The 27,636-nt window shown below is 49.4% G+C and overlaps 3 protein-coding genes across 4 annotated transcripts in view; all 3 read left to right on the forward strand.

The window, feature by feature from the left end:
- Positions 1-6,452: 6,452 nt before the first annotated feature.
- Positions 6,453-10,039, forward strand: LOC105697228 (DNA polymerase eta). The gene is made up of 8 exons (XM_012420358.1): positions 6,453-6,704; positions 6,801-6,935; positions 7,022-7,230; positions 7,296-7,462; positions 7,550-7,773; positions 7,851-7,974; positions 8,043-9,760; positions 9,857-10,039. The coding sequence occupies exons 1-7, from the start codon at positions 6,568-6,570 to the stop codon at positions 9,405-9,407; spliced, it is 2,361 nt and encodes a 786-aa protein (XP_012275781.1). The 5' UTR covers positions 6,453-6,567; the 3' UTR covers positions 9,408-9,760; positions 9,857-10,039.
- Positions 10,040-10,185: 146 nt separating this feature from the next.
- Positions 10,186-11,178, forward strand: LOC105697232 (40S ribosomal protein S16). The gene is made up of 5 exons (XM_012420365.1): positions 10,186-10,274; positions 10,357-10,401; positions 10,563-10,694; positions 10,780-10,894; positions 10,972-11,178. The coding sequence occupies exons 1-5, from the start codon at positions 10,266-10,268 to the stop codon at positions 11,115-11,117; spliced, it is 447 nt and encodes a 148-aa protein (XP_012275788.1). The 5' UTR covers positions 10,186-10,265; the 3' UTR covers positions 11,118-11,178.
- A 245-nt stretch (positions 11,179-11,423) lies between these two features.
- LOC105697276 (SLIT-ROBO Rho GTPase-activating protein 1) overlaps positions 11,424-27,636 on the forward strand; it is a 44,031-nt gene continuing 27,818 nt past the window's right edge. Inside the window, exon 1 of one of the 2 annotated variants that reach the window (XM_012420454.1) lies at positions 11,424-12,116. In XM_012420454.1, the coding sequence (XP_012275877.1) occupies positions 12,038-12,116 (79 nt within the window). In that variant the 5' untranslated portion in view covers positions 11,424-12,037. Of the gene's footprint in view, positions 12,117-20,167; positions 20,353-27,636 lie in introns of those variants that run through there. The other variant, XM_012420455.1, reaches the window with a different exon arrangement.

Genomic DNA, 27,636 nt, shown 5'->3' on the forward strand with positions numbered 1-27,636 from the left:
TTGAGTATGTGTGCATTCGGCGCTATACTCGACAAGTATGCGTGAGACTCGAAAACTGCGAAAAATCCTTCCGAGGCTTACCTAACTGCGGATAAAAGCCGAGTCATGTCGCGGATGATTTTCACATTTCCCTACTAGCGTTATCGAGCGTTTTTTTAGGCATTTCTAGAGCGTTTATGAACGTCGAAGAACGTTTTCGAGCGTTATCGACCGTTATCGAGCGCTTTTCGAGCGTTTTCGAGCGTTTCTCGATCAGTTTCAGAGCGGTTTCGACCACTTTCGAGCGTTTTAAGAACGTTTTTGAGCGTTACCGAGCGTTTTTCAAACGTTTTCAAGTGCTATTCAAGTGTTTCCGAGCCTTAACGAAGGCAGTAAAGTGCTGTTGCGTGTTGTTAAGTGCAGTAGAGTGCCGGAGAATGCCGGAGAGGTGCCGAAGGGTGCTGGAGAGTGCCGGAGAGTGCCGGCTAGTTGCCGCAGAGTGCCGGAGAGTGCCGCAGAGTGCCGTAGGATGCTGGAAAGTGCCGGAGAGTGCCGGAGAGTTCAGCAGAGTGCAGCAGAGTGCCGCAGAGTGCCGGAAAGTTGCCGGAGAGTGCCGTAGAGTGTGGCAGAGTGCCGGAGAGTGCCGGAGAGTGCCGTAGAGTGCTGGAGATTGCCGGAGAGTGCCGGAGAGTTGCCGGAGAGTGCCGGAAAGTGCCGGAGAGTCCCGGAAAGTTGCCGGAGATAGCCGGAGTGTTGCCACAGAGTGCCGTAGAATGCTGGAAAGTGTCGTAAAGTGTCGGAGAGTGCCGGAGAGTTGCTGGAGAATGCCGCAGAGTGCCGGAGAGTTGTCGGAGAGTGCCGGAGAGTGCCGGAGAATGCCGCAGAGTACTGGAGAGTGCCGCAGAGTGCCGTAAGGTGCTGGAAAGTGCCGGAGAGTGCCGGAGAGTGCCGGAGAGTGCCGGAGAGTGCCGGAGAGTTGCTGGAGAGTGCCGCAGAGTGCCGGAGAGTTCCACAGAGTGCCGGAGAGGGCCGCAGAGTGCCGGAGAGGGCCGCAGAGTGCCGGAGAGTTGCCGCAGAGTGCCGGAGAGTCCCGGAGAGTGACGGAGAGTGCCGGAGAGTGCCGGAGAGTTGCCCGAGAGTGCCGGAGAGTGCCGGAGAGTGCCGGAGAGTCCCGGAAAGTTGCCGGAGATAGCCGGAGTGTTGCCGCAGAGTGCCGTAGAGTGCTGGAAAGTGTCGTAGAGTGCCGGAGAGTGCCGCAGAGTTGCTGTGGAGTGCCGGAGAGTGCTGGGGAGTGCCGGAGAGTTGCCGGGGAGTTGTCGGAGAGCGCCGCAGACTGTCGCAGAGTGCCGGAGAGTGCCCGAGAGTTGCCAGAGAGTTGCCGGAGAGTGCCGTAGAGTGCCCCAGAGTGCTGGAGAGCGCCTGAGAGGTACCGGAACGTGCCGTAGAGTGCCGTAGAGTCCCATAGTGTGGTGTAAAGTGTCCTAGAGTGCATTAGTGTGCCGTAGAATGCCGTAGAGTGCCGTAGAGTGTCCTGGACTGCCGTAGAGTGCCCTGGACTGCCGTAGAGTGCCGTAGAGTGCCCGACTGTGCCGTAGAGTGCTGTAGAGTGCCGTAGAGTGCCCTAGAGTGCCGTAGGGGGCCGTAGAATACCGTAGGGTGCCACAGAATGCCGTGGAGTGCATTATTATGCATTAGAGTGTATTAGAGTGCTGTAGTACACTAATTAGAGTGCATTAATTACCACTATAATGAGAGTACCTTTGTTAGAGGGCGGTTATAAGTACCTACCTGCACTAACCTAACCTGACCTACCTGACCTAACCTAACCTGACCTACCTGACCTAACCTAACCTGACCTACCTGACCTAACCTACCTGACCTACCTAACCTAACCTAACCTAACCTAACCTAACCTAACCTAACCTAACCTAACCTAACCTAACCTAACCTAACCTAACCTAACCTGACCTACCTGACCTACCTGACCTACTTGACCTACCTGACCTACCTGACCTACCTGACCTACCTGACCTACCAGACCTCACCTAACCTGACCTACCTGACCTAACCTAACCTGACCTACCTGACGTAACCTAACCTGACCTACCTGACCTAACCTAACCTGACCTACCTGACCTAACCTAACCTGACCTACCGGACCTAACCTAACCTAACAAATGCACTCTGCGGCACTCTGCGGCACTCTGCGGCAACACTCCAGCATTCTGCGGAAACTCTCCGGCACTCTCCGGCAACTTTCCGGCACTCTCCGACGCTCTCCCGCACTCTGCGACATCTGTCTGGCACTCTCCGGCAACTCTCCGGCACTCTCGGGCACTCTGTGGCCTTCTGCGGCAACTCTCCGGCATTCTCCGGGACTCTGCGGCCCTCTGCGGCACTCTACGGAAACTCTCCGGCACTCTCCGGCAACTTTCCGGCACCGTCCGGAACTCTCCAGCTCTCTGCGGTACTCTGCGGCACTGTACGGCAACTCTCCGGCATTCTCCGGGACTCTCCGGCAACCGTCCGGCACTCTCCGACACCCTGCGGCCCTCTGCGGAAACTCTCCGGCGCTCTCCGGCAACTTTCCGGCACCGTCCGGCACTCGCCAGCAACTTTCCGGCACTCTCCGGCGCCCTCCCGCACACTGCGGTACTCTGCGGCAACTCTCTGGAACTCTTTGGCAACTCTCCGGTACTCTCCGGCAACTCTCTGGCACTATGCGGCACTGTGCGGCACTCTGCGGCACTCTGCGGCACTCTACGGAAACTCTCCTGCTCTCTCCGGCAACATTCCGGCACCGTCCGGCACTCTCCAGCAACTCTCCGGCACTCTCCGGCGCTCTTCCGCACTCTGCGGTACTCTGCGGCACTCTCCGGCAACTCTCTGGAACTCTCTGGCAACTCTCCGGTACTCTCCGGCAACTTTCCGGCACTCTCCGGCACTCTCCAGCACTCTGCGGCACTCTGCGGCAACTCTCTGGAACTCTCTGGAACTCTCTGGCAACTCTCCGGTACTCTCCGGCAATTCTCCGTCACTCTGCGGCACTCTCCGGCACTCTCCGGCACTCGCCGGCACTCTGCGGCCCTCTGCGGCCCTCTGCAGCACTCTACGGAAACTCTCCGGCTCTCTCCGGCAACTTTCCGGCAACGTCCGGCACTCTCCAGTAACTCTCCGGCACTCTCCGGCGTCTCCCGCAATCTGCGGCATCTCTCTGGCACACTCGGCAACTCTCTGGCAATCTCGGGCACTCTGCGGCCCTCTGCGGAACTCTGCGGCACCCACCGGCACTCTGCGGAAACTCTCTGGCACTCTCCAGCAATTTTCCGGCACCGTCCGGCACTCTCCAGCACTCTGCGGTACTCTCCGGCACTCTGCGGCAACTATCCGGCATTCTGCGGCACTATCCGGCACTCTCCGGCACTCTGCGGCAACTCTCCAGCACTCTCCGGTGCCTCTACGTCCCTATCCGACACCCTCCAGCAATTCTACGGCACTCTCCGGCACTCTCCGGCACTCTCTGGCAACTCTCCGGCACTCTCCGGCACTCTCCGGCATTCTCCAGCAATTCTCCGGCACTCTGCGGCACTATCCGGCACTCTCCAGCTCTCTGCGGTACTCTGCGGCACTGTGCAGCAACTCTCCGGCATTCTCCGGGACTCTCCGATAACTCTCCGGCACTCTCCGGCATTCTGCGGCACTCTGCGGAAACTCTCCAGCACTCTGCGGCACTCTACGGAAACTCTCCGTCTCTCTCCGGCAACTTTCCGGCACCGTCCGGCACTCTCCAGCAACTGTCCGGCACTCTCCGGCGCTCTGCGGCACTCTGCGGCACTCTCCGGCACTCTCCGGCACTCTCCGGCTCTCTGCGGCAACTCTCCGGCACTCTCCGGCACTCCGGCACTCTCCGGCACTCTCCGGCACTCTCCGGCAACTCTGCGGCACTCTCCGGCACTCTCCGGCACTCTCCGGCTCTCTGCGGCAACTCTCCGGCACTCTCCGGCATTCTGCGGCAACTCTGCGGCACTCTCCGGCACTCTGCGGCAACTATCCGGCATTCTCCGGGACTCTCCGGCAAATCTCCGGCACTCTCCGGCACTCTGCGGAAACTCTCCGACACTCTCCGGCAACTCTCCGACAATCTTCGGCACTCTGCAGCAAATCTCCGGCAACTCTCCGGCCACTCTACGGTGCTCCGGCACTCTCCGGCAACTCTCTGACACTCTTCGGCACTCTGCGGCAATTCTCCGGCACTCCCCGACACTATGCGACAACTGTCCGGCACCCTCCTGTACTCTCCGGCACTCTCCGGCACTCTGCCACACTCTACGGCACTCTCCGGCACTCTCCGGCACTCTCCGGCACCCTCCGGCACTCTCCGACACTCTCCGGCACTCTGCGGCAACTCTCCGGCACTCTCCGGCACTCTGCGGCACTGTGCGGCACTCTCCGGCACTCTCCGGCACTCTCCGGCACTCTCCGGCAACTCTCCGGCACTCTCCGGCACTCTGCGGCAACTCTGCGGCACTCTCCGGCACTCTCCGGCACTCTCCGACACTCTCCGGCAACTCTCCGACACTCTCCAGCACACTTCGGCACCTCTCCGGCATTCTCCGGCACTCTATTGCACTTAACAACACGCAACAGCACTTTACTGCCTTCGTTAAGGCTCGGAAACACTTGAATAGCACTTGAAAACGGTTGAAAAACGCTCGATGACGCTCGACAACGTTCGAAAACATTCTAAAAACACTCGAAAACGTTTGAAAAACGCTCGGTAACGCTCAAAAACGTTCTTAAAACGCTCGAAAGTGGTCGAAACCGCTCTGAAACTGATCGAGAAACGCTCGAAAACGCTCGATAACGGTCGATAACGCTCGAAAACGTTCTTCGACGTTCATAAACGCTCTAGAAATGCCTAAAAAACGCTCGATAACGCTAGTAGGGAAATGTGAAAATCATCCGCGACATGGCTCGGCTTATATCCGCAGTTAGGTAAGCCTCGGAAGGATTTTTCGCAGTTTTCGAGTCTCACGCATACTTGTCGAGTATAGCGCCGAATGCACACATACTCAACGTCTCGACCCGTAGCTTGGCGCTTGGCTGGTCGGACGCGCGAACATTTCTAGTCGCTGTCGCACTCACACAGATTCGCTGCACGAGAGTTCCGTACGCGACACCGACGCATGCCCCAAAGCTCCGCATCACGTCGACTTCCAGGTAACAATGTACTTAATAGTAGTAGATAAGTAGATAAAGTCAAATGGAGCGTCACGAGTGCTCTTCCCTTACCATCAAAAGCGAGCAGTGTCGGTAAGCGTAGGTAAGCCACCACCGTCAACTGCCGCATGGTATTGCCAGAGATGGTATTACCATCACGAGTACGTGAGCCGCCAATGGCGACTGGTAGATGGTACCGCCATCTCGAGTGCGCGAGCTCCTATCAGAAATTCGTTGCGCCGCCCTTTGGGGCAAAAAACTGAGAAAGTTAACGTACGATACCAGAGGGCAGCACAGGATGCGATTGCACGATCCTACCCGTAAGCAATCTCCCAACTCATCTCTGTAAACAATCTCCCAACTCACCTCTGATACATATATATGCCATGTAGCGCGGCGTTCGTTTCAGTTTACTGCAGGGTGGCGACACTCCTTATGTGAGAGGTGTAACGTTGAAGTTAGTTCACTTACTCCAAGCAAAGACTGCACTGGTGTCGTGACTTTTCAGTCTAATAGAAAGAGAAGAACAGAGAAAAAATTGTCTAACCAATAGCAAGAGACTCCAGGAGGCGCAGCGTAGATGCGCATAAAAATAGTCGGGACAACTGAACCAAAATGAACCTAACCTCGATTAGTGGCAATATTTTCACAAATTTCGATTACCTCGAGTATTAAATTGCGAACGTGAGTTTGTGAGTAAAAGTGTAAATCAAGAACAGTTTGTAGTTTCTTCCTATAATAATTGTAATAATTAAATGGATTAAATGCGATCTATAGATGTGATTTAATCCATCCACATGAAAGTAATCATAACAAAAATTAAATTTGTATAGAATTTGTATGTTTATACATTCATAATAATTAATATTTTTATCTTAATAAATATGTTACTTTTTGACTAATGTTTAATGTAATTATTTCAGTTCTTACAGTGATTTAAAACAGGCGTTGCGCTACTGACACTTTTGTTACTTCTTTTATGTTTAATATACTGTTTTCTTACATTTGTGTGTCAGTCTAAGCAACGTCTGTTTTGATCATTGTAAGTACTTTTTAAATCCCGAAAATATCCCTTCCTTTAATAAATGGATTTGAATAGCCCGCCAAATATTTTAGTTCGCGAAGAGGGTTTACACCAACCGAAGATGGCAGTAGTGCATAAAGCGTTTCGCCCCAATACATGGCAGTGTCGGCCCCCTGGTTTACTGTATATTTCAGTGGTGGCGGGAACGATTATATATTGAATAAGCGATTCTAACGTCAGCAAACGGTTGGTCATGTACTACGGTTGTTAATGGGCTTATCAAAACTAAATCTTTAACAAAAGTGCTAATCCGTACAAGCATAAATTATCAACACAAAATAATCATGGATAATGCATACGATCGTTTGATTATTTTAATAGACATGGATTGTTTCTTTTGTCAAGTAGAAACGAAACTTGCTCCAGAACTTAAAGGGAAACCCGTTGCTGTCATTCAGTACAACCAGTGGCAATTAGGAGGGTAACTATTTCTATGTTATTACCGTTGCTATAATTATCAAAAGCATGTTAAAAATTAGAAGAGCATTTCATTTAAACATCCTGTGTCAACTTTTAGAATAATAGCTGTTAATTATGAAGCAAGAGAGTTCGGAGTGACTAGGTTTATGCGAGGAGATGAAGCTAAGGAAAAATGTCCTGAGTTAATCCTAGCCAGTGTGCCAGCGACGCGTGGAAAATCGAATACATCTAGGTAGCATTCAAAGTCAAGTATTCTTATTGGTGTATTACATTGAAATTTTCTTGGTTTGTCAATTGTATCCTATTTGTATACTGCAGGTACAGAGTTGCAGGTCGAGAGGTTATAGATGTATTAAAAAAGCACTGTAATATTATAGAACGAGCTAGTGTTGACGAGGCTTACCTGGATATCACTGACATGGTTGATCAACAAATGTCTTCAAAATCATTTCCTCCTGAAGAATTAATGAAATCTCTCTCACACACATATGTTGTAGGGTATTCAGAAGTTGGACAGAACAATGAAGGTGTGATGTTAAGTCATAACTCTTTATAACTTTCTATGATATATTAAAAGTGTAATTAATTTCAGAACAAAGAAGTAAAGGTACAGAGGAGTGGATAAATTCATTGACTGATGAGCTGGAGAATATGCAGTCAAAACGACTTGCTGTGGCTGGTGCAATAACAGAATCATTGAGACAAAGTATTTTTAACCAAACTGGATACCAGTGCTCTGCTGGTGTATCATATAATAAGGTACTATATGATAATGTTCTGCAATTAACAATGTGAAGAAAAAAAAACTTGAAATCGTGCTAGATTTTAAACTATTTGAACCTGCAGATTTTGGCCAAATTAGCTTGTGGCTTGCACAAACCCAATCGGCAGACTATTTTACCTCTTACTGCAGTTCCTTCCTTGTTTGCCACACTGCCTGTGAAGAAAGTTCGTAATTTGGGTGGCAAATTCGGAGATGCAGTGGTTGAATCTCTTGAATGTAATGTCATGGCCGATGTATTACGTTACTCTTTACAAGATCTTCAAAAACGTTTCGATGAAAAAACTGGGTATGTAGTTATCAAATTAACGCGATCCATAGCATATTTTTTAAATTAATTTAATCTTACTTTTAATAAAAATGTAGATTGTGGCTGTATAATATCGCTCGCGGTATTGACTATGAACCAGTCATTACAAGATTAGTGTCTAAATCGATTGGAGTATGTAAAAAATTCCCAGCTAAGCAAGCTCTTACCAATTTGGAAATGGTGAGTGTATAAGTAAACAAATAAGTTTATGAAGATAAACGGTAATCAAATGATATTCCTATTTTTAGCTGAAGCATTGGGTCGGAGAGCTCTCGGCAGAAGTTTGCGATCGACTGGAGCAAGACCTAGAAGAAAACGAACGGCGTGCCACGTTATTGACTGTTAGTTACCAATACTACAAGGACCGAACAACGGTTTCGCAATCTCGTTCTGCTCGTTTACGCTCCTATAATGCGGATAATTTAGCTAAACAAGTAGTAGATTTGATAACTAAATCGGTTCAACATCCAATTTCCTGCTTAGGTATTTCAACAGGAAAATTTGTGCCTGCAAGGGGTAGTGGAAGTTTCAAAAATTTTTTCACATCGAACAATGAAACTTTCGTAAAAAAGTCTGATTATTCTAAAACAACCAATTCAACGACTGATTTAAATTCTTCATTAGATAATGCTACCAATGATAGTTGTCAAAAAAATGTAATCAACGCTAATTCAGAGGAAATGGGGAAAGATATATGCAACATGGAAAAACCGTTATTTCATAAGAATAATAGTATTGAGGAAAATGTTTTTAATGTAACAAAATCAACCGAGGATACTAAAACTGCACCTAAGAAAAACTTAAAAAAAGCCTTCACTAGTCATAACTGTAAAGAATCGTTTTTTATGAATATTTTAAGTGATAACAATGATAATAACCCCCTTACTTCAAAAGAGAATTTAAAGGAGCAAAGGAGTGATTCAGAAATTGAAACTGATGGAAATTCAACTGAATCTATGAAAGAAGGTATAGTGAGTGAATTGAACAATGATTCGGATAAATTAATAAGTATATATGAAATATTTCCGGATCTAACCAATATCGATCATAGTATCGTTTCTTTATTGCCTATTGAATTACAAAATGAAGTAAATGAAATATTAAGAAAGAATATGCAAGAATCCAGTACGAATAAAATTTCAAAAGCAACAGGAGAAATCTTAGCAACAACAAGTAATGTTAACACAAGTGCTTCTAATACTTTAAAGACTTCCATTTCTGAATGTAATGGAAGCAGTACATTAAGTAACTATTTTATAAAACATACAGCAACTAATGATACAACTAAATCAATTGACAAAACATGTATTGAAAGAAGTGATCTTTCTAATATTGTTGTAAATAACCATCAGGATAAGCAACTCGAAAGATGCAAGGAATGTAATCAAATGATACCTATTGAAGGGTTTAATGAACATCAAGATTTTCATATCGCACAAATTTTAGACGCAACATTAAATAAACACGAGGCAATAGTTATAGCACGAGAAAAAGTAAATACGAAGAAAGGCAAGGAAGTTAAAAAATCTGGAAGAAAGAGACCATCTGAAGATTCTAAGGAGAGTAATGCAAAGTGGCGAAATATTGAATATTTCTTGAAAAAGCCAAGTTAACAGAAAAGTAACATTAAAGTTAAACAAATGAAGGAAAAAAAGTATCTGAATATAGCTAAATGTGTACGTATGTAACGATCGCGTGCGCAATTCATTTATTGGAAATTATTTATTAGTAACAAACGACTGTCTTGGCACTACGTCTAACCATACCAAATTTTCTCCAAATATATAAAAAAATCAAAAATTAATTCTTTTTATGTAAATAAATCATTGTTGACTGAACGACGCTTCTTAGATTCCTGCTAATATCCGAAAATGCCATCTGAAAAGGAGAGTGAAGATTCAAAACAGAAAAAAAATGGCAAGGATAAAACCAAAAAGCCAAATAAATTTCAGCAAAAATGTAGAGTGTAAGTTGAATTCAATTAGCTTCTTTCAGAATTCAATATGATTTATTTCGGTAATTTTAGTCAGTGCGTACATTATCATTTATCTTATTTTTATAGACCTATAGTAACAGGATCTTCCATGGGTCAAAGATCGTTGCCACCTACCGTGTGCTGTCCACCTGGAGGTTGTCAAGTAACAGGATGCCTTCGTGGTCCCAAATGCTGATTCTAATTCATTTTATGATTGACAATGAAACGAAATATTAATTTTTTAAAGAATATATGATAATAAAATATTAAAAAGCGAGAGATGCACAAGTAATAAAAATCGATATTAGCGCCATTTATGAGAGCTTATATTATGTGTGCCCTCTGTTGTGTTTTCAACTTACTATATTTAGGACCACAGCGTCTCCCTTCTGCACTTCAGCCTGCATTCATGATTTCAACCACTGGTTGTCTTCACAGTAACCTCATTGGTTGAACGCCTTTTACTAACTTCCCTTTGCACGGCGTGTCGCTCAAAATGCTGAAGGTATAATTTAAGGACTATATTTACATGAAGCTTTGCTAATCAGATAACCTACGATAGTAAAATTGTTTCATCTTCCTTCCAGAAACAAAAGGAACCCATCCACTCCGTTCAAGTCTTCGGACGCAAGGTAAGAGAGTGATTTGGAGATAGTTTGAGGTTATGGCTGACAAGCATGCTTCATTTTGGCAGTGGTAATTGCTCGCCGTGCGACGTAACCATTTCGACTTTTGCAAATATTTAATATTTCGAATTATTTTGAGGGCATATGTAAAGTAAGCTGTATTTCAGAAAACCGCAACCGCCGTTGCGTATTGCAGGAGAGGTCGAGGTACCCTCCGCGTTAATGGACGTCCCTTAGAACTGGTGGAACCCCGCGTACTGCAGTATAAACTACAGGAACCAATTCTACTTCTCGGCAAAGTGAGTTTCTACGATTACACAGTAACAAAGTATAATAATTTCTGCAAATCTGGTAACTTAATGCATTTGCTTTTTTGTTTTACAGGAGAAATTTGCAGGCGTTGACATCAGAGTCCGGGTAAACGGTGGAGGACACGTAGCCCAAATTTATGCTATCCGGCAAGCTATTTCCAAGGCTCTTGTAGCATATTACCAGAAATGTAAGTCACTTTTGTGAGTAGCGTATTACATCTAAACGATTACAAGCCCTACTATAAAATTACATGTTTAATAATAGATGTCGACGAAGCCAGCAAGAAGGAGGTGAAAGACATCCTTATTCAGTACGATCGAACTCTGCTGGTCGCAGACCCGAGGCGATGCGAACCCAAGAAATTCGGTGGACCGGGAGCGAGAGCGCGTTACCAGAAATCTTACCGTTAATTTCATCGTGTATTCAATGTTTCGTATTCCGGGTTTTGAATAAATGATTCCGAAAATCTCATGATTGAATGTCTAAACCCATATAAAAATCAATGTTGAGCCCACCGAGTTACCGGTATTACATTGACACACAGTTCGATTAGATATGTTGCAGAAACGTACTTTGCTTACGAATTATCCCGTTCACCGGGAGATGGCTCCAGGGTGCTCTACGCGCCACTATTTAAACCCGACGTCAGTCGCCACGCTTCGTAGTCGGTCGAGTGCGCTCGGCGGCGCTCGAGGTCGGTTGCCAGGCAACGGAGGGTGACGCAGCGTGGTGGCGGGATGGACGGCGGCCCCCCAAAGTCGAATTAATACACGCCACGGCCGTCCAAGAATATCTTCTCGGGTCGGCGGAGTCCCGGGGTAGTCGGGTGACGGTCGGTCGGCTGCCAACAACCAGGAGCGCGGTCGCCAGCAGTTGCCAGTCGTCGGCGCGATCCGCTACGGGAGAGCCGAGTCGCGCGCTCCCTCGACTCGTCGAGGTTTTCGCGAGCCGTCGCGACTCTCGCTAATTGATCCTTCCCTCGCCTGAGACTAGTCGGGCGAACGCGCGCGCACGCGAATAGCTCTAGGAGTCCCAATGCAGGGATAAACCGGTTCTTTGGGCGCGTAGCGCCGGACAGCGCCGCGCCGAAGATTGCGCCAGCCGGCACGAACAGGCGCGAGCGACAAGCCGCGAGAATGCTCTGAACTCGGCGACAAGTGGCCTCTCTTTCTCTCTCTCTCTCTCTCTCTCTTTCTCGCTGTCTCCGTCTTTCTCCCGCGAGTGCCACGAGTAGTGTCGCGAGTGCCGTGGGCCGCGAGGCGAGGAGAACCGAGAAGAAAGGAGATAGGCGACCCTTGCGACGCTAGTGACGCCGGTGCCGCGTGCCACGATGGACGAGGAGGAGATCGACGGCGTCAAGTCGCCGATCAAGAGGCTCGGCTCCACCAGGAAGCTTCTCGTCTTTAACAGTGAGTTTTCCTCCCCGATTATATGCTAGTTGGTGAAAATTTCGAACCATCCGCGATTTTCATCAAGACTTGATGGAACCTTATCGATGATCAATGTCTCGACTCTAATCTATCGAGTTATCGATTCTTTGACTTGTCGCATCGCGAATGCACTGGATGCCACTTTGGCCAGAAAGGGTCGAGCGTCATTAGCGACATTGTTTGGTACGACACGGTCACGCGGCGCCACTAATGTCGAGGGCAACGGCGGCCGGACTTCTCGGCGTTGATTTTTAATCGCCTCTAACTGATAATGCCCTTGTATTCTCGATGGGTTTTGAGGAAAGGTCGCGCGATCGAGAGGCGAGGTGTCGCGAAAGCGCAGATGCAAGTCGTGGCGAAGCGAAAGTCCGCGCTATGCCTCCGTGTGCAACCGTAGGCGACTATCCGTGTCGAATTGACGCTATCACCTCGCCGCGCCGCCGCGTTGCATAGCTGCACCTGGAGGGCAAATATATATCCAGGAGAACGCGACATTTAGCGCGAACCGAGGGAGGGGGACGCTTTGAAGCGTTACTTCCCTTTGTTCGGACTGGATGTTCACTTTCGCTGGTGGGAGTAAGGGGTGTCCCTTGCACGGTCCATCGTGAACTCGGAACGAGATTTTTTTAATACAAAAAATAATTTTATGTCATTCCTTGGACTCAAGAGTTCTGTATTTATATCATTCGAGGGATCTTAAACGCTTTACGTTTGTCTGGTTTTCCGAAAAATCCTGCCCAAGAATTGGACGCGAGAGGTTAATCTTTTTTTTTGGGACAGGACTATCCGAACTATTCCGAGGTACTCGAAAGATCGGAATCGGTCGGTATTTGGATATTTTTGAAATCACTTATTGAGAGAACCATGGCTTTGCGGGGAATTCTGCCATGACGGCGTTTACAGAGGTGTAAAAAATGCCTAGTGGAAAACGATGATTACCCGGCCCCTCCCCGCATTGCGTTGGGTTGGGTCGCGCAAGAGGTGGATGCGCGCGCATCGATCCCAGGACGGCAGCTGATTGGTCGGCGCTGAATCTGCGATCGGCCGTTGAGCGATCGCCGCCCGGTCCGCATTGGCCGATGATTGGTCGATGCTTTGGCCGCCAGCGGGAAACGAGATGCATGCGAAAACACGAAGGTTGTGAACTCCTAGGTCTGGTAAACACGCGGTGGATGTTGGGGAGGGAGGTTCGGCCGGTTACGGCACGGCGGTTATCGAAAGCCAACACCCCAGGGCCGAATCGTTCCGAGCCGGTGCAGCGCGACGCCGGGAACTCGAGCCGGCTTTCGCCGCCGTTTCCACCTCGTTCGACGAGTGGAGTGGATGCACCTCGGAGTGCAGCCAGGGTCGAATGGATGTATCGATGCTCGTAGCGTGGGAATTCTATTGATTAACGCCCCGATACCTTTAACCTTCGGGAATTCTTCAATTTGAACCACGTTTACCTCCATCCGGTCCAGACGGTCTCGTGGTAACAACATGTGGGGACAATCACGATGCAATGGTTCTTCAAGGTGTATGCCAATGCGCGGCCCTTTTGATGGGCTAGTTATATTGAACTTGTACCCGCGGAAAAACAATTTGCAATCGTGAAAAGATATTTCATTCGCTGTAATCAAATGTGAACCCCGGAAAATGTGCCAGACAAATTTTTGTCCGGAAACATTTTTGCCATGTTGACAGCGAAGGAAATTATTACTTCACTAGAGCAGAGGAATTTAATTCATGGTTGCAATATTCTTCCTTCTTTGCCGTTGGTGTAATTATTTTTACGGCAGGGGCAGAATTTTATCGGCAATACTGTCCTTTGTTAAAGGTGCGAATTCCTATTTTTACGTGGGAAAGCTGGCCGCGTTAACTGGCCGATGGCGCTTTTAATAGATTGCAATTGCAATGAGGCGACGTTTTGGAAGAAAAGAACGAGTCCAATATATTACCTCCAGAGCGCGTCGCGGAGGGGATCGAGGAAATCCAAGATGGCGGCGGCACGGCGTCGAGGGAGAAATGCAATGCGGCGGGTCAAAAAATCGCAGAATGGCAGAATTTCGACCGCGCTAATGGGATCGACGTGATGAAATGACTTTTGTACGTAACGATTACGCAAAAGTCGCCGTTGCGTTCGGCCGCGATCGCGAGAATTCGACCCGAGCCGCCGTCGGCTTTGAGCACGGATGGGCGGGCGCGAAACTTCCGACGAAATTCCCACGCGAGGACGCGTCGCGCGTAAATTGCAATCGGAACGGAACGGCCCGTAACTCTGCTTGGAGTGAATAACTTGCGCGTGACTTATGCGCGCGTAATGCGGGGGTTACCCGATAAACTGGCCGATTTTACGGTCCGGCGCGGCGCCATCTTGGACGCCGGAAGGAGCGGGCCTCTTTCGCGTTCCGCGTTCCAGCGGCGCCTCCCTTTACGTTTTCTTCCTCCCACGTCCATTAAAGATATAACAAAAACGGAGATAACGTTTGTTCGTTCCGAGTGGAAGTTAAAATCACGAAGCAAAATCTGCAAACGATTAACTGCGTCTCAGTTTACGGTGGCGTTGCGAAAAACCGAGTCCGATCCTCCCGTTACTCCGGTTCCGTCTCGCGCCGTTATCGTGATATTCTGGACGGATGTCGCGCATTTGACAATCGGATGTGATGCTATATCGCGTTTTTGAAACGAAACTCCCCATGGCGCGATAGTATGTTTCTGAGTTTGTTCGGACGTGGAGACGCTTTTATCTTCTGAGAGAGTGATTAAGAATAATCGATAATTAATAATAACTGCCAATGACGAATGTTAACTGATAATCACTGACAGTTCCTCATTAATTTACAAGTTTCACTGCCAATGCGCGAAGGTTTCACTCACAGTCCGCAAATTCTTGGGAAATTTGCAGACGGTCAGAGAGATCTTTTTCAAACCGCGGGATGAAATTTTGCCACGGGGGAATCTCGGGGCAAGGGCGCCGGCGCGCGCGTCGCCACGGCTCGGCGAACAATTGGAGCGATAAGGAATAAAAAAAGCCTCGGCAGTCCCCTCGAAGACTCATCCAAGGGGTGTCCCGCAAAGAAGGAAGTCTTCCGTGCGATGGTTCCGATTTAACGCGCCGCCGGCGTCGGCGGCGCCGCCGATATACGTCGAAACGCGCCGCTTCGGGCTTCGGAAAATCCTACGCCTCTATTTCGAGCTCCCTTCTCGCGGGTGCACTTTTCTCTCCTCTCTTCTCCCGATGCGGTCTCGTTTTTTTGTTCTCTTCTCCCCCGTATCGCCGTTCCTCGCGCCTTCTCGCGTCATCTTATCCTTTCTTTCGAGTCTCTTTGGCTCGATTTGATTCTATCCGAAAAATACAAGAGGGTGACGGTAATGCAAGCATTACGACTCCGGGCGGCCTCTCTTGTATGCGGCAGAGAGCGGGAGGAAGGAGGAGTGCCGACATTTCCGGCCTCGACGGAGATATTTTCGAAGGCGGATATGGCTATTTTCGGGGTTTCGAGGGAACTTCTGGTTTTTAGGTGTCGGTCGCCGCCGACGAGTGTCGCGGTGGCCTTTCGTCGGGGGATTCACCCGCAATTTATTTCCTCCTTCCCTGGTCCGCCTGCAAGAAATGAGAAACCAAAAATTAAATGCATGGACACGCCTGGGGATTATTATTTTTTTTTTTCATAAAAAGAAAATATAAAATATACATATTCAGATCGCCGATCTCCGATTTCGTTTAGTGAGAAACATGACTCATTGAGCCAAAGAGATACGTTTTAATTTTTTAACTCAAGGAATTGTAATTTCACTAGAATCAACCCCAATTTATCGCGATTCCGAAGAAACGTTGCCTCCGGTTTATTCATGCGAGTCAAATACTTATTCCTTGGATTAACCAAGTATTTTTTTAGCGCCGTTCAATTGTTTCTATGGTTCGATGGGCCCTTTTTTCTCTGTGTAACCTCGAGGTCCCGCAGGGGAATTGCGCTCTCGTTATCTTTGGCTCCCCAAAGTTTGGCCAGCGCGAACCCTACGCCATAAATCCCGATCTTTCCCTCGTGGGCTCGTTTTACGGCGCCCTTGAACCCTGACCCGCGCAACGCCATCAACTTCTGGATTAGTTTCGCTCGCCTCCGTCTGCCGGTCGTCTGGGAGGCGAAAGCAAGACTTATTCGTCACTCTTGCCGAATGTGAAATCGAAGCTGTGCCAATATCAGGGACTTCATTGTCGAGCCTGAGGTCACGCGAGAGGCTTTATTTAGCCTCTGACCCCTATATATCGGCGTATCGATTGGAATTCCCCGGGTGAAAGTAATCCCGGCACCGTTTTAGAAAATTCGCAAAAGCGACTCCGTCGTCAGGGGGGCAGAGGAAGGTGGCGAAAATCCTCCCCGAGAGGTCGGGAAATGGATTCGACCGAACGGCTCCGTCGAAATACCCATGCATCGCTCGCGTGGAATAATTTTCCTTTTTTTTTTCTCTCTCTCTCTCGTCGATTTATTTTCCCCTTTTTTCTTTTAACCGTAAATTCGCGGCGCACTCGCGATCGGACGCGGCCAGAAATACCGCGGAATGTAAACGGGCCTAGATGGCTGGATGAACTTTGTGAGGTGTTTATTTGAGTGGACTGTTTCGCCTGAAGAATGGTCGGACGCGAGGTGCGCTATGAGATGCGAGTTGACGCGATTTGAAGCCATCGGAGGCGATCTGACTCCATTTGACGTAGTGCGACAGGAAGACCGGCCCACGCTGGCGCGAGGTTTCTAGGCTCCGATAATCGTCCTAGACCTGGAAAATCGGAGTACTTACCCTGGGCGTGGTGGAATTTGCGCGACGGGCTTGCCCAACGAGCCGAGAAAACGGAAAGAATTGTGTAAAACGTGCGAATCCAGGCGTTAAGGGAATTTCCGGCGTTCCCGACCCCTCCTCAGGGTTTTTCGTCCTTTCCCCAGGTACCGAAATAGCCGGAAGCGATCGGTTCCGTAGATAGCACCACGAGCTTCGGTGTGTATCGCTTCGTTGATGCCTAATATACCCTGAGGGAAGAAAAAGAGTTCATTGACACCAAAGAAATACTTTCTTATCCCAAGGAGGAATCATTTGACTGGAATAAATTGTCGCAGCCCCGAAGAAAATTTGCTTTCAATTTATTCCACTTTATTAGACTGAAATATAATTATTCCTTGAATTGAGAAAATATTTCCTTGGGACTGTTTCATGAAATATATCTTTGGTTCAATGAAATTCGCTCTTTGTTCTTTTTTTTTCCTCGCGGTTGCCAGTCCGCACGCGGCATAAAGGACATCGTTCCGATCGCAACACGAGGGGGCGTTTTTCCAGAGATTCTGCTTTCTCCCGGATACGGGGATACTCTCCTCCCCGGGTAGACGGGGTTCGAAAGAGGGGCGAGGTCGTGGGCTCCACAAAGGACCTTCCTGGGGAGGAATTCCGGGCGGCCGCTTCCCTGCGGCGCGATGGAAAGGTGGCCGGTTCCCAGGTAAAGATGGCAGAGGAGGTAGAGATAGCTTAGGCATCGAGGGCCCTCCGAGGAGGAGGGGGGGAATGGGCTCGGCGAATGCAGCATTTAGCCCCTCGCTTCCTCTCGTTCGCACTCGCATCGATCTAGAGGCCGTGTCGACCTTTCGCGCGACCTCGCTCCACCTTCCTCCACCTTCCACTTTCCTCAACCTCCGCTTCCATCCTTTGACGAAAAAAAAATCGAGAGGGAGGACCTTAGATTATGGATATCTAGACCTCGAATGGGACCTCCCACCCCCAAATTTTCTATAAACAACACGGCTTTAAGGTGTTATGAAGGTGCCACACACACACACACACACACACACACACACACACACACACACACACACACACACACACACACACACACATATAATTTAAAACTTAGACACGTGACTAGGGAGGTCCTAACAAAGGTCTTGAAACTTGCAGTTTCATTTTTTTTTCCCATGAAAGATGTATTTACACCGGAAAAGGGCCAGTAAGAGAAATTTTTTTTGGTAAGGGCAAAGCGAAAACTGCGCATATATGGTTTAAGGTTTGCTTTCAACACGTACACAGTGCACCCTACTTCGGGTGGTCGGCTGACGTGGTACTGTTGAGTTTACCCCTTACACTGCAAAGCAAGTTCTAGATATTCACGGTCTAAGGGGAGGACCCGCATCCGTGAGGCCCATTTCCACGGTCGAGGGCAAATGTCCGGTTTCGCCGTTCCCTTGCCGTATCCAAATTTTCTTGTCGCAAACGTATCGTAACAACGGCGAGCTGAATAATTAAATCGCTATGGGAATTAAATCCTAACGTTACTCGCGGATAGATTCGTTATTTAGGGTCGTTTGGATACCCGGGATCCTTGGGGACGATTTACCGGGCGAGGGGTGACCATCTTCCGGGGAGGGGGGAGCGCTGCCGGCGGCGGCCGCGCCGGCAATGGCGGCGCTCAGAGTCACAGTCACGGTCACGCTCCGAGGGTTGGACACGTTGGGTAGAGGAGGAAGTAGTACGGTGGGTGGCGCCGCTTTCCCGGCGTGCATCAGGGGCCCCTCTATATATACGAATGCGATATGTGTGCAGGTATACAGGTCTATATATGTATGAATGCATATATGCATGTACATGCGCACGCGCTCGTCCCGTCGCGTCCTTCTCGCGGGCAACCTCTGAGCGCACGAGCGAGAGAGACGCAGCTAGTGACCCCCTACGTCCATTGATTCCTCCGCTCTCTCGTTATGCCGCCTCTCTCGGGTCCCCGAGTGCGCGGATCGCCTAGGATCTCGACGCGTATCGGGCCGTTTATTCTTGGAAGATGTAAAATACCGAGGGGACAAATATACCAGGAGGTAGCGAAGTAGAAAAATCATTCACACGGGGAGGAGGAGAGGGAAGGGTTCCTGGGACTCGATTCTCGTACGCGAAGTTGACAGTTTCATGGACGAGCCTCAAGTGTTGATCAATGACGCGACTTCGTTAACAATGCCAAATTTTCCATGCTTATCTATTAGCATGCGAAAAAGTCCGGATGAGTTCGAAAATAGGAGCCGAGGTCCCCGAGCGGGTAAAATCTCCTAAGATCTCTTATTCCTTAGATATGTAAAATTGCTAGCGAAAGCATAATGGGAAATAACGAAGTCGAAAAATTGTTCACGCGGGAGGAGAGAGAGGGATTCCTGGGCAGGTCTCGGGACGCGATCTCGTTCCGGTAGGGAGAGACGGAGAGGGAAAGAGTGACCCTCTGCGTTCATTGAGGGTCCCCCCACTCCGGTCGGTGTCCGTTTGGCCGCGCTGCGTCGACGTTGCGAGCGAGTTCGAGCCCGCGCGCGATAGGCGAAGGTGTGCGTCTCCGGTCGAGCGAGAGGATCGCAGGAAGCGAGGAGAAAGGGGAAGGCATCGGATCCGAAGATGCGGCTTCCAGGCGGATAAGAGCGGCCGGGCGGAGAAAATCGGCGAGGAATCGGCGAAGGATCAGAAGTCGAGCGGCCGCCCGGAGAATCCGGTCTCGCGGGAGCCCCAGGCGGGGGAAGAAGAGGAGTCGCGATCCTTCTTCTCCGCCGGCGGGTGGAGCACTGTGGCGGGGAGGGGGCACGGGCAGAGGAGCCCTCTCGCTCGCGCGCCGGCCGGGGGTGGGAGAGAGACCGAGCGTCGGCGGATCGTACGAGTGGAAGCGAGACGCCGCGAGAATCCGGTTGCCTGGCGACCAGCCAGCCATCTGGTTCGATCCCAGCCAGCTCGAGCCAGCCAGCGGACCGGCCGCGGCCTACCCTCGACTCGGGCCGAGTCTCTTCCTCGCGAGCGAACTCCGTGACCGATCACGGCCCGAGCGACGTCGCTTACTCGACTGCCGCGACTCGGCTGCTTTGCGGGAAATCGGTCAGCCATGCGAGGGCGCGATCGGCCCGGCGGCGGAACCGCCCGATGACGGGCGAAGGTATCGCCTCGGTTGCGCGCGAGTTTAATGTGAGTTCCACACGAGTTGTTCGCGAGTTCCGCGCGAACCCGGCGCGAGTTCCACGCCGCGGAGGCCCGACGCGGCGCCCGGCTCGCCGATGAAGGAGATCTCGAGGACGCGACGCGACGCGAGGCCCGGTTAGGTCATCGATCGAGGGATCAGAACGGTCGGAACGATCTTAACGACTGCGACGTACCGGCCAAGCCATGTTCCAGTGCATCATCCAGCAGAGGAACGGGTGGATACATCCCTACAGCCCGGACACCAAGGACGTCTTCCCAGGTACATACCTCGAGTCCGGGATTACCGCGACGGAGTTTGCCCCCCTCTCTTTCGCCGTTTATCGAATTCTTTTCGCTATATGCCCGAAGTAGGACTTTGTTCGCTTCTGCATTAAGCGGTATCGAACTTATAGGCCTGATGTAGACTTAGAAAAAAAAAAAAAAAATGTCATTCAACCAAAGAAATATTTCGTTAATTCATGGAATTGTTATCTGACTTAAATAAACTCGAGTAAATTGGATGCAATGTTTATTCGGTACGACGATTTATTTGAGTGAAGTAATTATTCGTGGAATTAACGAAATATTTCTTTGGATCGGTGAACGGTCTTTTTTTTTCCTCTCAGAGTAAGCGTAACGCAAAACGTAACGTACGATGTAACGTTGCAGGGAATTTGTCCCGTTTCGACGGTTTTATTTTGGCAGCTCTTAATGGGGGTACTCGAAGGTACCATTACACGTGGGATATCCGCGAAGACTTTTATCTTACTCTACCACAGGAATTGATAGGCGGCGTATCGGAACGCCGGCGGTCGGTTACGGTCGTGCCCACCTGCGCTCGCGGTTTCCGTCTCTCTCCCTCCTGCGCCGCTCTGAATGAGGCTCTCTCTCTTTCACCTCCGCTTGGGACGGCGCGAGGAACGAGGAAGACCGCGACGATCCGCGTCGTTTACGCGTCCCTTTCGACCGTGCTGACGGGAAGGGAAGATGGCCGCCCGCCGATCCGAGGATTTTCGATCTCCCTCCCGAGACGGGCCTCGGAAATCAATCCCGCGAGGATAATCGGGCCGTAATCGGCTTCGGGGAACGGCGCGCCCTGCGGAATAATTGCCTGGGCGCGTTCCTCTCGGCGCCGACCGCGGAAACCATCGCGACTCGGCGAAATTAAAGGATGCAAAACGCGGAGTCGCGTCATCCCGCCCGAGGCGAGGTCGTGGGAAAACGCGACGACGGGGGTCGATTCGCGAATGATGTATCGCCCCTTCCGCGGAGAATTTTTATGTTTATAACCCGGTGCCAACGACACCGAGGTACTCCCTTTTGACGGACGAAGTTGTGCGCCACTCCTCCTCCTCTATACGTGGCTCTGGTTTGGGCTGAATAAAAAGTGGTTTTGGAAAATACAATTTTTATATGTGGCAGGAACCCTTTGTAATCACGCGGTGAATCTTTTCTTATTATCATTCATTTCTTATCAAGTCTCGTTGTCGTCGGTCGGTGAAAATCATTTTTTACATCGTCTTAAACCTGGTGAATTTCTTTCCGGAATAGGGGATCTTAAAAAATGTTTGGTCATCGCAGGTCGATAAAGGCCACCTTCATTTTTCTTAAAAAAATTCGGCCATCGCTGATGGACGAAAATGATCTGCACGTCGTTTGAAACCTGCAGTTGGGATTTTATTCTGGAATCGAGGATTTCACGGGCCGAGTGAGACCGCAATCCGATTAGGAGGGTGGCGAGTCTCGAGGCGTCGACGGGGAAGCGAAAAGAGCCGCGTTGCTGGGTGCGTCGGCCCCGGGGGACGGAAAAGGGGCTCGACGGGCGGAGGGGTGGGGAAAGGAGGGAAAACAAAAAGGCAAAGGGTTTCCCTGGCGAGGAAGCGCCGCGTCGCACTCTCGAGCGCGTCGGCAGCGTTAATTACTATACGCGCGCGCCGTAATTGTTCGACGAGGTAAATAATACGCGCGGCCCGTGCGTGCGACGAGTCATTAAACCGGGCGCACCGCTGCGCAACCGCAGACAAGCCGCGGCTTTTTCTCGCTTTTTTCCTACGGCTCCCAGGCTTGGAATGAACCGCGACGAAAGGACCCTGGGAAAACTCGGAAATCCGCCATCTTTGACGATCGTCGTCGCCGGGATTTCGGGAGAAACTCTCCCCTCTCCCTTTTTCCATTTCTCTCCCTTCGCGCGGGAACGCACGTGGAACACTTACCGGGAACTCTGGCTTGTCGTGGCAAGTGGCTGAGATTATTAGAAATAATTCCCTTTATTAGGATGACTTAGGATGAGTTGGAATGTCCCAGCTACATCGAACGACGAATTTACTTTCTAGGCGAAATTAACGATTCGCAACATTGCGGTAACAATTGATTTTGTAAGAGTCGTCGGTACCGCGACATTAATGATGGCGCGAATGGCAAGGGGACATTATTCTGATATCGTAAGAATTTTGTGTACAGAATTGATCTCACGCTGAGGAAAGAAGAAAAAAGTCACTCAACCAATGAAATTTTTCTTTGAATAGTACCAAAGAAGTATTTAAGTTAAATAATTCTTCAGCACTGTATCGGAGTATCTCGGTCTTCGCGGGATGCAGCTTGGGTTCATAAGATCCGTCAGGGGTTCGCACTCGCGTCCGGCTTCTTAATTTCCCTCTGTGTGTGAGTGCGGATGCCGGAAAGAGAGGGAAGGGAGAGGAGCAAAGGAAGCTAATTTGCGTTCCTCAGTGGCTTTGTGGCTTAGAAAATAGATAATCATTCCCTTTCTTGGTCGCCGCCAAGAGAGAAGGTCCTCGCGATGGAAACCAACCCCCTTGGGCCCCCTTGGGTCCCCAATTAACTCCTTTAAGGATCTTCTTTCTCTATTTCTTTTTTCTAGTTTTTCCTTCTCGCCGATTTTATCATCGAAGTATGCAGATTCTCCCCGCCGAGAGGGATCGTACTTGTCGTTTAAGTTTCGTTTGCACCCTCGTTAGGCTGGGGTTTCCTTCTTGATTGGCCGCCACTTTTGTCACGGTTCGATCGTTTTAGAGCTTTAGTGGAGGGCGAGATTTTTTTTCGAGCTCGACTTTTTTCCCTCTTCCGAGAAAGATAAAAGAAAGGAAAGCTACCTCGAAAGTGTCCATCGTGTACACGGAGGGGGTCGGAGCTCTCTTTGATCTCCCCTAAAATCGGAGCATTTTTTCTCCTCCTGCTTTCTGGTCGGACGAGGTCGAGGATCGTTACGATGAAATATGCAAAGTGTCTTAACGCCGTAATCACCCCTTAACCCCGGGGCGGGGTTTGCCTCCAGATGAAGATAAGGCGAATCCTGTGAGGGCTCCGGCAGGGAAAACGGGAAAGAATTGAACGGGCAAGAGAGAGTGATAGCACATCGCGAGCAGCCGTTATCACTCGATCGAGAAAAAATCGCTACATGGGGGAGCGAAATCAATTTCACTAAACAAATTTCATTAAAGAAAAAAAACTACGTCCTTATTTCTAGTCTGAAATGCAGATTTTTTCTTTCGGTGCTTCCAGGTTGGAGAGAAGTTTTATAAATATTTTGAAGTTTTGATACATTCATAATACCTTAATGGTGTGACTCGAGGATGAATGGGAACAAAGGAAAAAAGCGATTTCGCCGAGATCCCTCGACTAGTATCAATTGGGACCTTGGTCGAGAATGAAATCACTCCGAACGAGGCCGGGGCTCGAAGTGTCCCGAAGTGGTCGAAGAGGAGCAGGAAGGGAGAAGAGAGCAACGCACTCTCGGGTCTCTCTCGTGGGAGTCTATTTAGCTCCCTTGGCCACTTGCTCCTCGGTGTCGGACTCGCGGACACGTGTCGATCGATTTCGCCGTACGCGCTCTCCATTCCGTGGGTGCCATTCAAAAAATTCCATCGTTTATTTTCCACACCTCTACACCTTTCCCACGATTTTATGATCATTTTAGTTTGTTTAATTTTTTTTTTTTATACGGAAACTCCTTGTCATAGTATGGTAATTTTAATCGACCTCCAAGGCCACGGATTCACGCGACACCAGTGATAAGCGAGGGTTGTAAACAGTATCGGAGTAGGTCTCATATTTGATGATAAATTGAAATTAACTATTAGTAACAACTCGGCTATATCGATGCCAAAATCGAGAGCGACGATCGTTACGTAGATTACGGTGAAAAATATTTAGATCGTATCTAAGTTATCACGAGTCTAGAATTTCCCGTTCCGATCCCGAAGAAATAGACGTGTTCCAGTAAAGCAGTATTTTTCGACAGGAAGTTATGCCTCATTAGTGGAATAATGAACTTTTTATATTCCGTGGGTAGGAAGTTTCACTCGAATGGTGCACGTTCTTTTTCTATCTGTCATCTCCTGCACGCAAGTGGATGCGCACGAGGAGGGAAAGGAGAGTCCGCATGGAAGTGGAGCGCGATGCACTTCTCTGATAGCGCGAGTCGATCTTTCGCTAATGAATTATGCTTCGTCGATGGAATGGCGAGCTTTCTATACTTCGTGGGTAGTAAGTTTCACACGAATAGTGCGCGTTCTTTTTCCTATTCCTTTTTCCACTCGGCGCAAGTGGAGGCGCACGCGCGCACATAGGGGAAAATCAGTCCGCATGGAAGTGCACCGCGTCGTCGTCGATCTCTCGCTAATGAACTATGTTCCGTCGATGGAATAGCGAGCTTCCTATATCCCGTGGGGGTAGGAGGTTACCCTCGAACAGGGCACTTCCATTTTCTACTTATTTTTGTCCTCGACGCGAGTGGACGCGCGCACGCGCACGAGCAGGGAAACGAGTCCGCGTGGAAGTGGAGCGCGGTGCGCTCCTTTGATAGCGCAACTCGCGTGACCCATTGACTCGTCGAGGCCTTTTTATCCGGGCAAAGCCTCCAGCCGTTTCCCGTTCGATCGGCGCCAACAAAGGGCGCTTTGTTGGGCGTACGATTTAACGAGCTTGTCCATCGCGTTATCGAATGGCCCATATACGCCGCGGTGCGCTCCCGATAAGGGAGACCGCGCGTTATCGCGCCTGCGATTCGCGGCCGGCCGTCCGGTTGCACCTGCGAGCCGAAGTCGCGTACGGCAACGAACTTTCCTGGGATCGTGATCCTGTTTGGACTCAAGGACGCTTGTGTCTCGGCTTTGCCATTCGCCGCACGCCTCGCCGTATAATCGCGCGCTCTATTCCTGGCCCGATCGGCCAGCGCCGAAGATTCCTTATTATCGAGTCTTCGATCCCTCGCGGCAGCTCGAGCTCCGGTCGAACGGCTCCGGCCGACATTTCATCCCTGCCGATTTATCGCCGTCGACTCGTCGTCAAGTACTTTACGAAGAGTACACGGAAAATTGAAATTTGCACCTCCATCAAAGGGCAACATTGCTGATAAATTCTTCCTCGTTCCTGCAGGAATAATTGTCCCAAGGGCAAAAATATTTGCCAATCGTATCGAGAGCAGATCTAGCCATTGTCGAGCTTTCTTAAAAAAGGGAAAAATGCTTCCTAAATTAGCAAATGAATGCGCAGCAACGGCCAAAAAAATATCCCGTCCCTGCTCACGCAAATGAGCGACGGAGGATCTGATGGTCCTAGAAAAGAATATCGCAACCATGAATATAACTTGTGTTGCCTCGGTGAAGTATTAGTTCCTTCGTTCTCGATATAACAGAAACGTTTCTGAATTGAAAGAAAAAAAAAATTCAAGTGTTCACGTTTGTCGAAGCAAGTCAAATGTCTTGTTATGACTGTGAATTCGTTTTCTTCGAGCTCGACACTCGGCGCCGGGGATTGCGACTTGACTTATGGAGGGCATTGTAGCTTTACGTCGGCAGAGGGAGGAGTACCTCCTCTTTCCTGTTTTTTTTATTCACGACCCGCGACGCGAGTCGTTCAGTGCGAAGGGATTGGGGGGAGCAAGTGGGACAGGAGATAACGAAGTCGCAGCCCGAACGACCACAATGGCCACTCGACGTTTCCCTTCAATTCGGACAGGAAGGAAGTCGATGGGCGAACGGCGCTGCATATCAATTTCTCTCTCCCCCCACCCTCTCTCTCTCTCTCGCTCCCCCTCGTGCTCGCGACGCTTAATTCATAATTCATAATTCATGCACGCCGACAGCCTCGATTACATCCTTTTTCATAGGTGTAGGCGCCCGGCGATTGCGACACTCGACGAGTACTCGGACTCTCCGCTTGTACTCGACCGCACTCGACGGCGCACTCGACGGCACTTCTCGAAGGCAGTCGCGAGCCGAGTCCATCGAGACACCTGCCGCGATAATTCCCTCCTAAAAGCCTCCGGCTTTTCCCTCGCCAGCTGGGAAATAAGAGAGGTGAGGCAGGCCCCTCGCGGAAATAAAAGAGATACCGCCGATCCTTATCGCCGGTGGATATACACCGATTGCCTCATTCATTTTTCGCGCCACGTGCACGCGAGTGCTAATTATCCCTTCCTAGGTGCATCGGGACGCGAGAGGCCTCTCTCCTTGACTTTAGACGTGCACTGATAAAAATGCCCCTGTAAATTACATTTTCTATACGTAGATTTATTTACGTAATCATTGGTTATTTCGATGCCAGGATAAGTGGCAGGAAAATTGCATTGGATCCGATATATCGCCCTCGGCATCCACGTTAAGTTAAGGAAAATTATAATCTAACGTTACGGTTAATTTAAGTAGAAACTCACCCGTACGGTAAATATACAAGGCTTACGGGTATTTGTACTTTTTCAAATTTCTTATTTTCTCCTTTCACGTTCATCTATGTGAAATCGTCGGTTACGAGGTGAGTCGAGACGTATGTAAATTTCCAGGGATTTTTATCAGGGTGCACGAATATGTGTGTTGTGAATAGTCAAATCGTGGAATCTGGCTTTTTGTAAAACGCCCAGCCGTTTTGTAGGATGCGGCTAAATGATCAAATCCGGCTAATCATTTTATAGAGCAAGTAGGTGTTTTATAAAACGACCAAGGTACCGCTGTATTCTCAAATTCATGAAATTACCGCCTGTTTCATTATTTCGGTCGTTTCATAAAACTCCTAGTCAGTTTATAATATGGTTCGTCGGATTGTAAAACGAAGCTAAGTGAACGAAGATGAGACCAGGACACGTTTTTTTACAAAACGGTTCGGCAATTTACAATTAGTGTACTAGTGTACACTTAGAACTACAATTAGACAATTTTGCAATTAGTCCACGACACATGAATTTATGCATACACGCAAGACGCGGAGGGGCCTTACGAATGATATCAGCGCGAGGAGCCACGGGCCCTTATCAATCTCGACAATTGGAACTTCCGCCCGACGGCATCGCGTCACGTTTATATTTTCCCCTAACCGTAGATTGCATAAAAAAAAAGAAGGCGAAAAAATCTGCATTGTCAACCAGATATCTCTGTTGGTCAGAATAGATACAGTTTTCTCGGAACGCGCACCTCCCCCTCTCACCCTCTTCGTTCCTCGCGTGCCGATTGCTTCCCCCTCTCGCGGGCTGCCCACGAATTACGCGGAGAAAACGCTAAGATTTTTGCACCATTTGCGCGATATCGCCCTCTCCCTCCCAGGACGGAGGTGT

This window comes from Orussus abietinus, unplaced genomic scaffold, assembly GCF_000612105.2.
Source record: "Orussus abietinus isolate OABI.00-Male unplaced genomic scaffold, Oabi_2.0 scaffold286, whole genome shotgun sequence".
Taxonomy (NCBI): Eukaryota; Metazoa; Arthropoda; class Insecta; order Hymenoptera; family Orussidae; genus Orussus; species Orussus abietinus.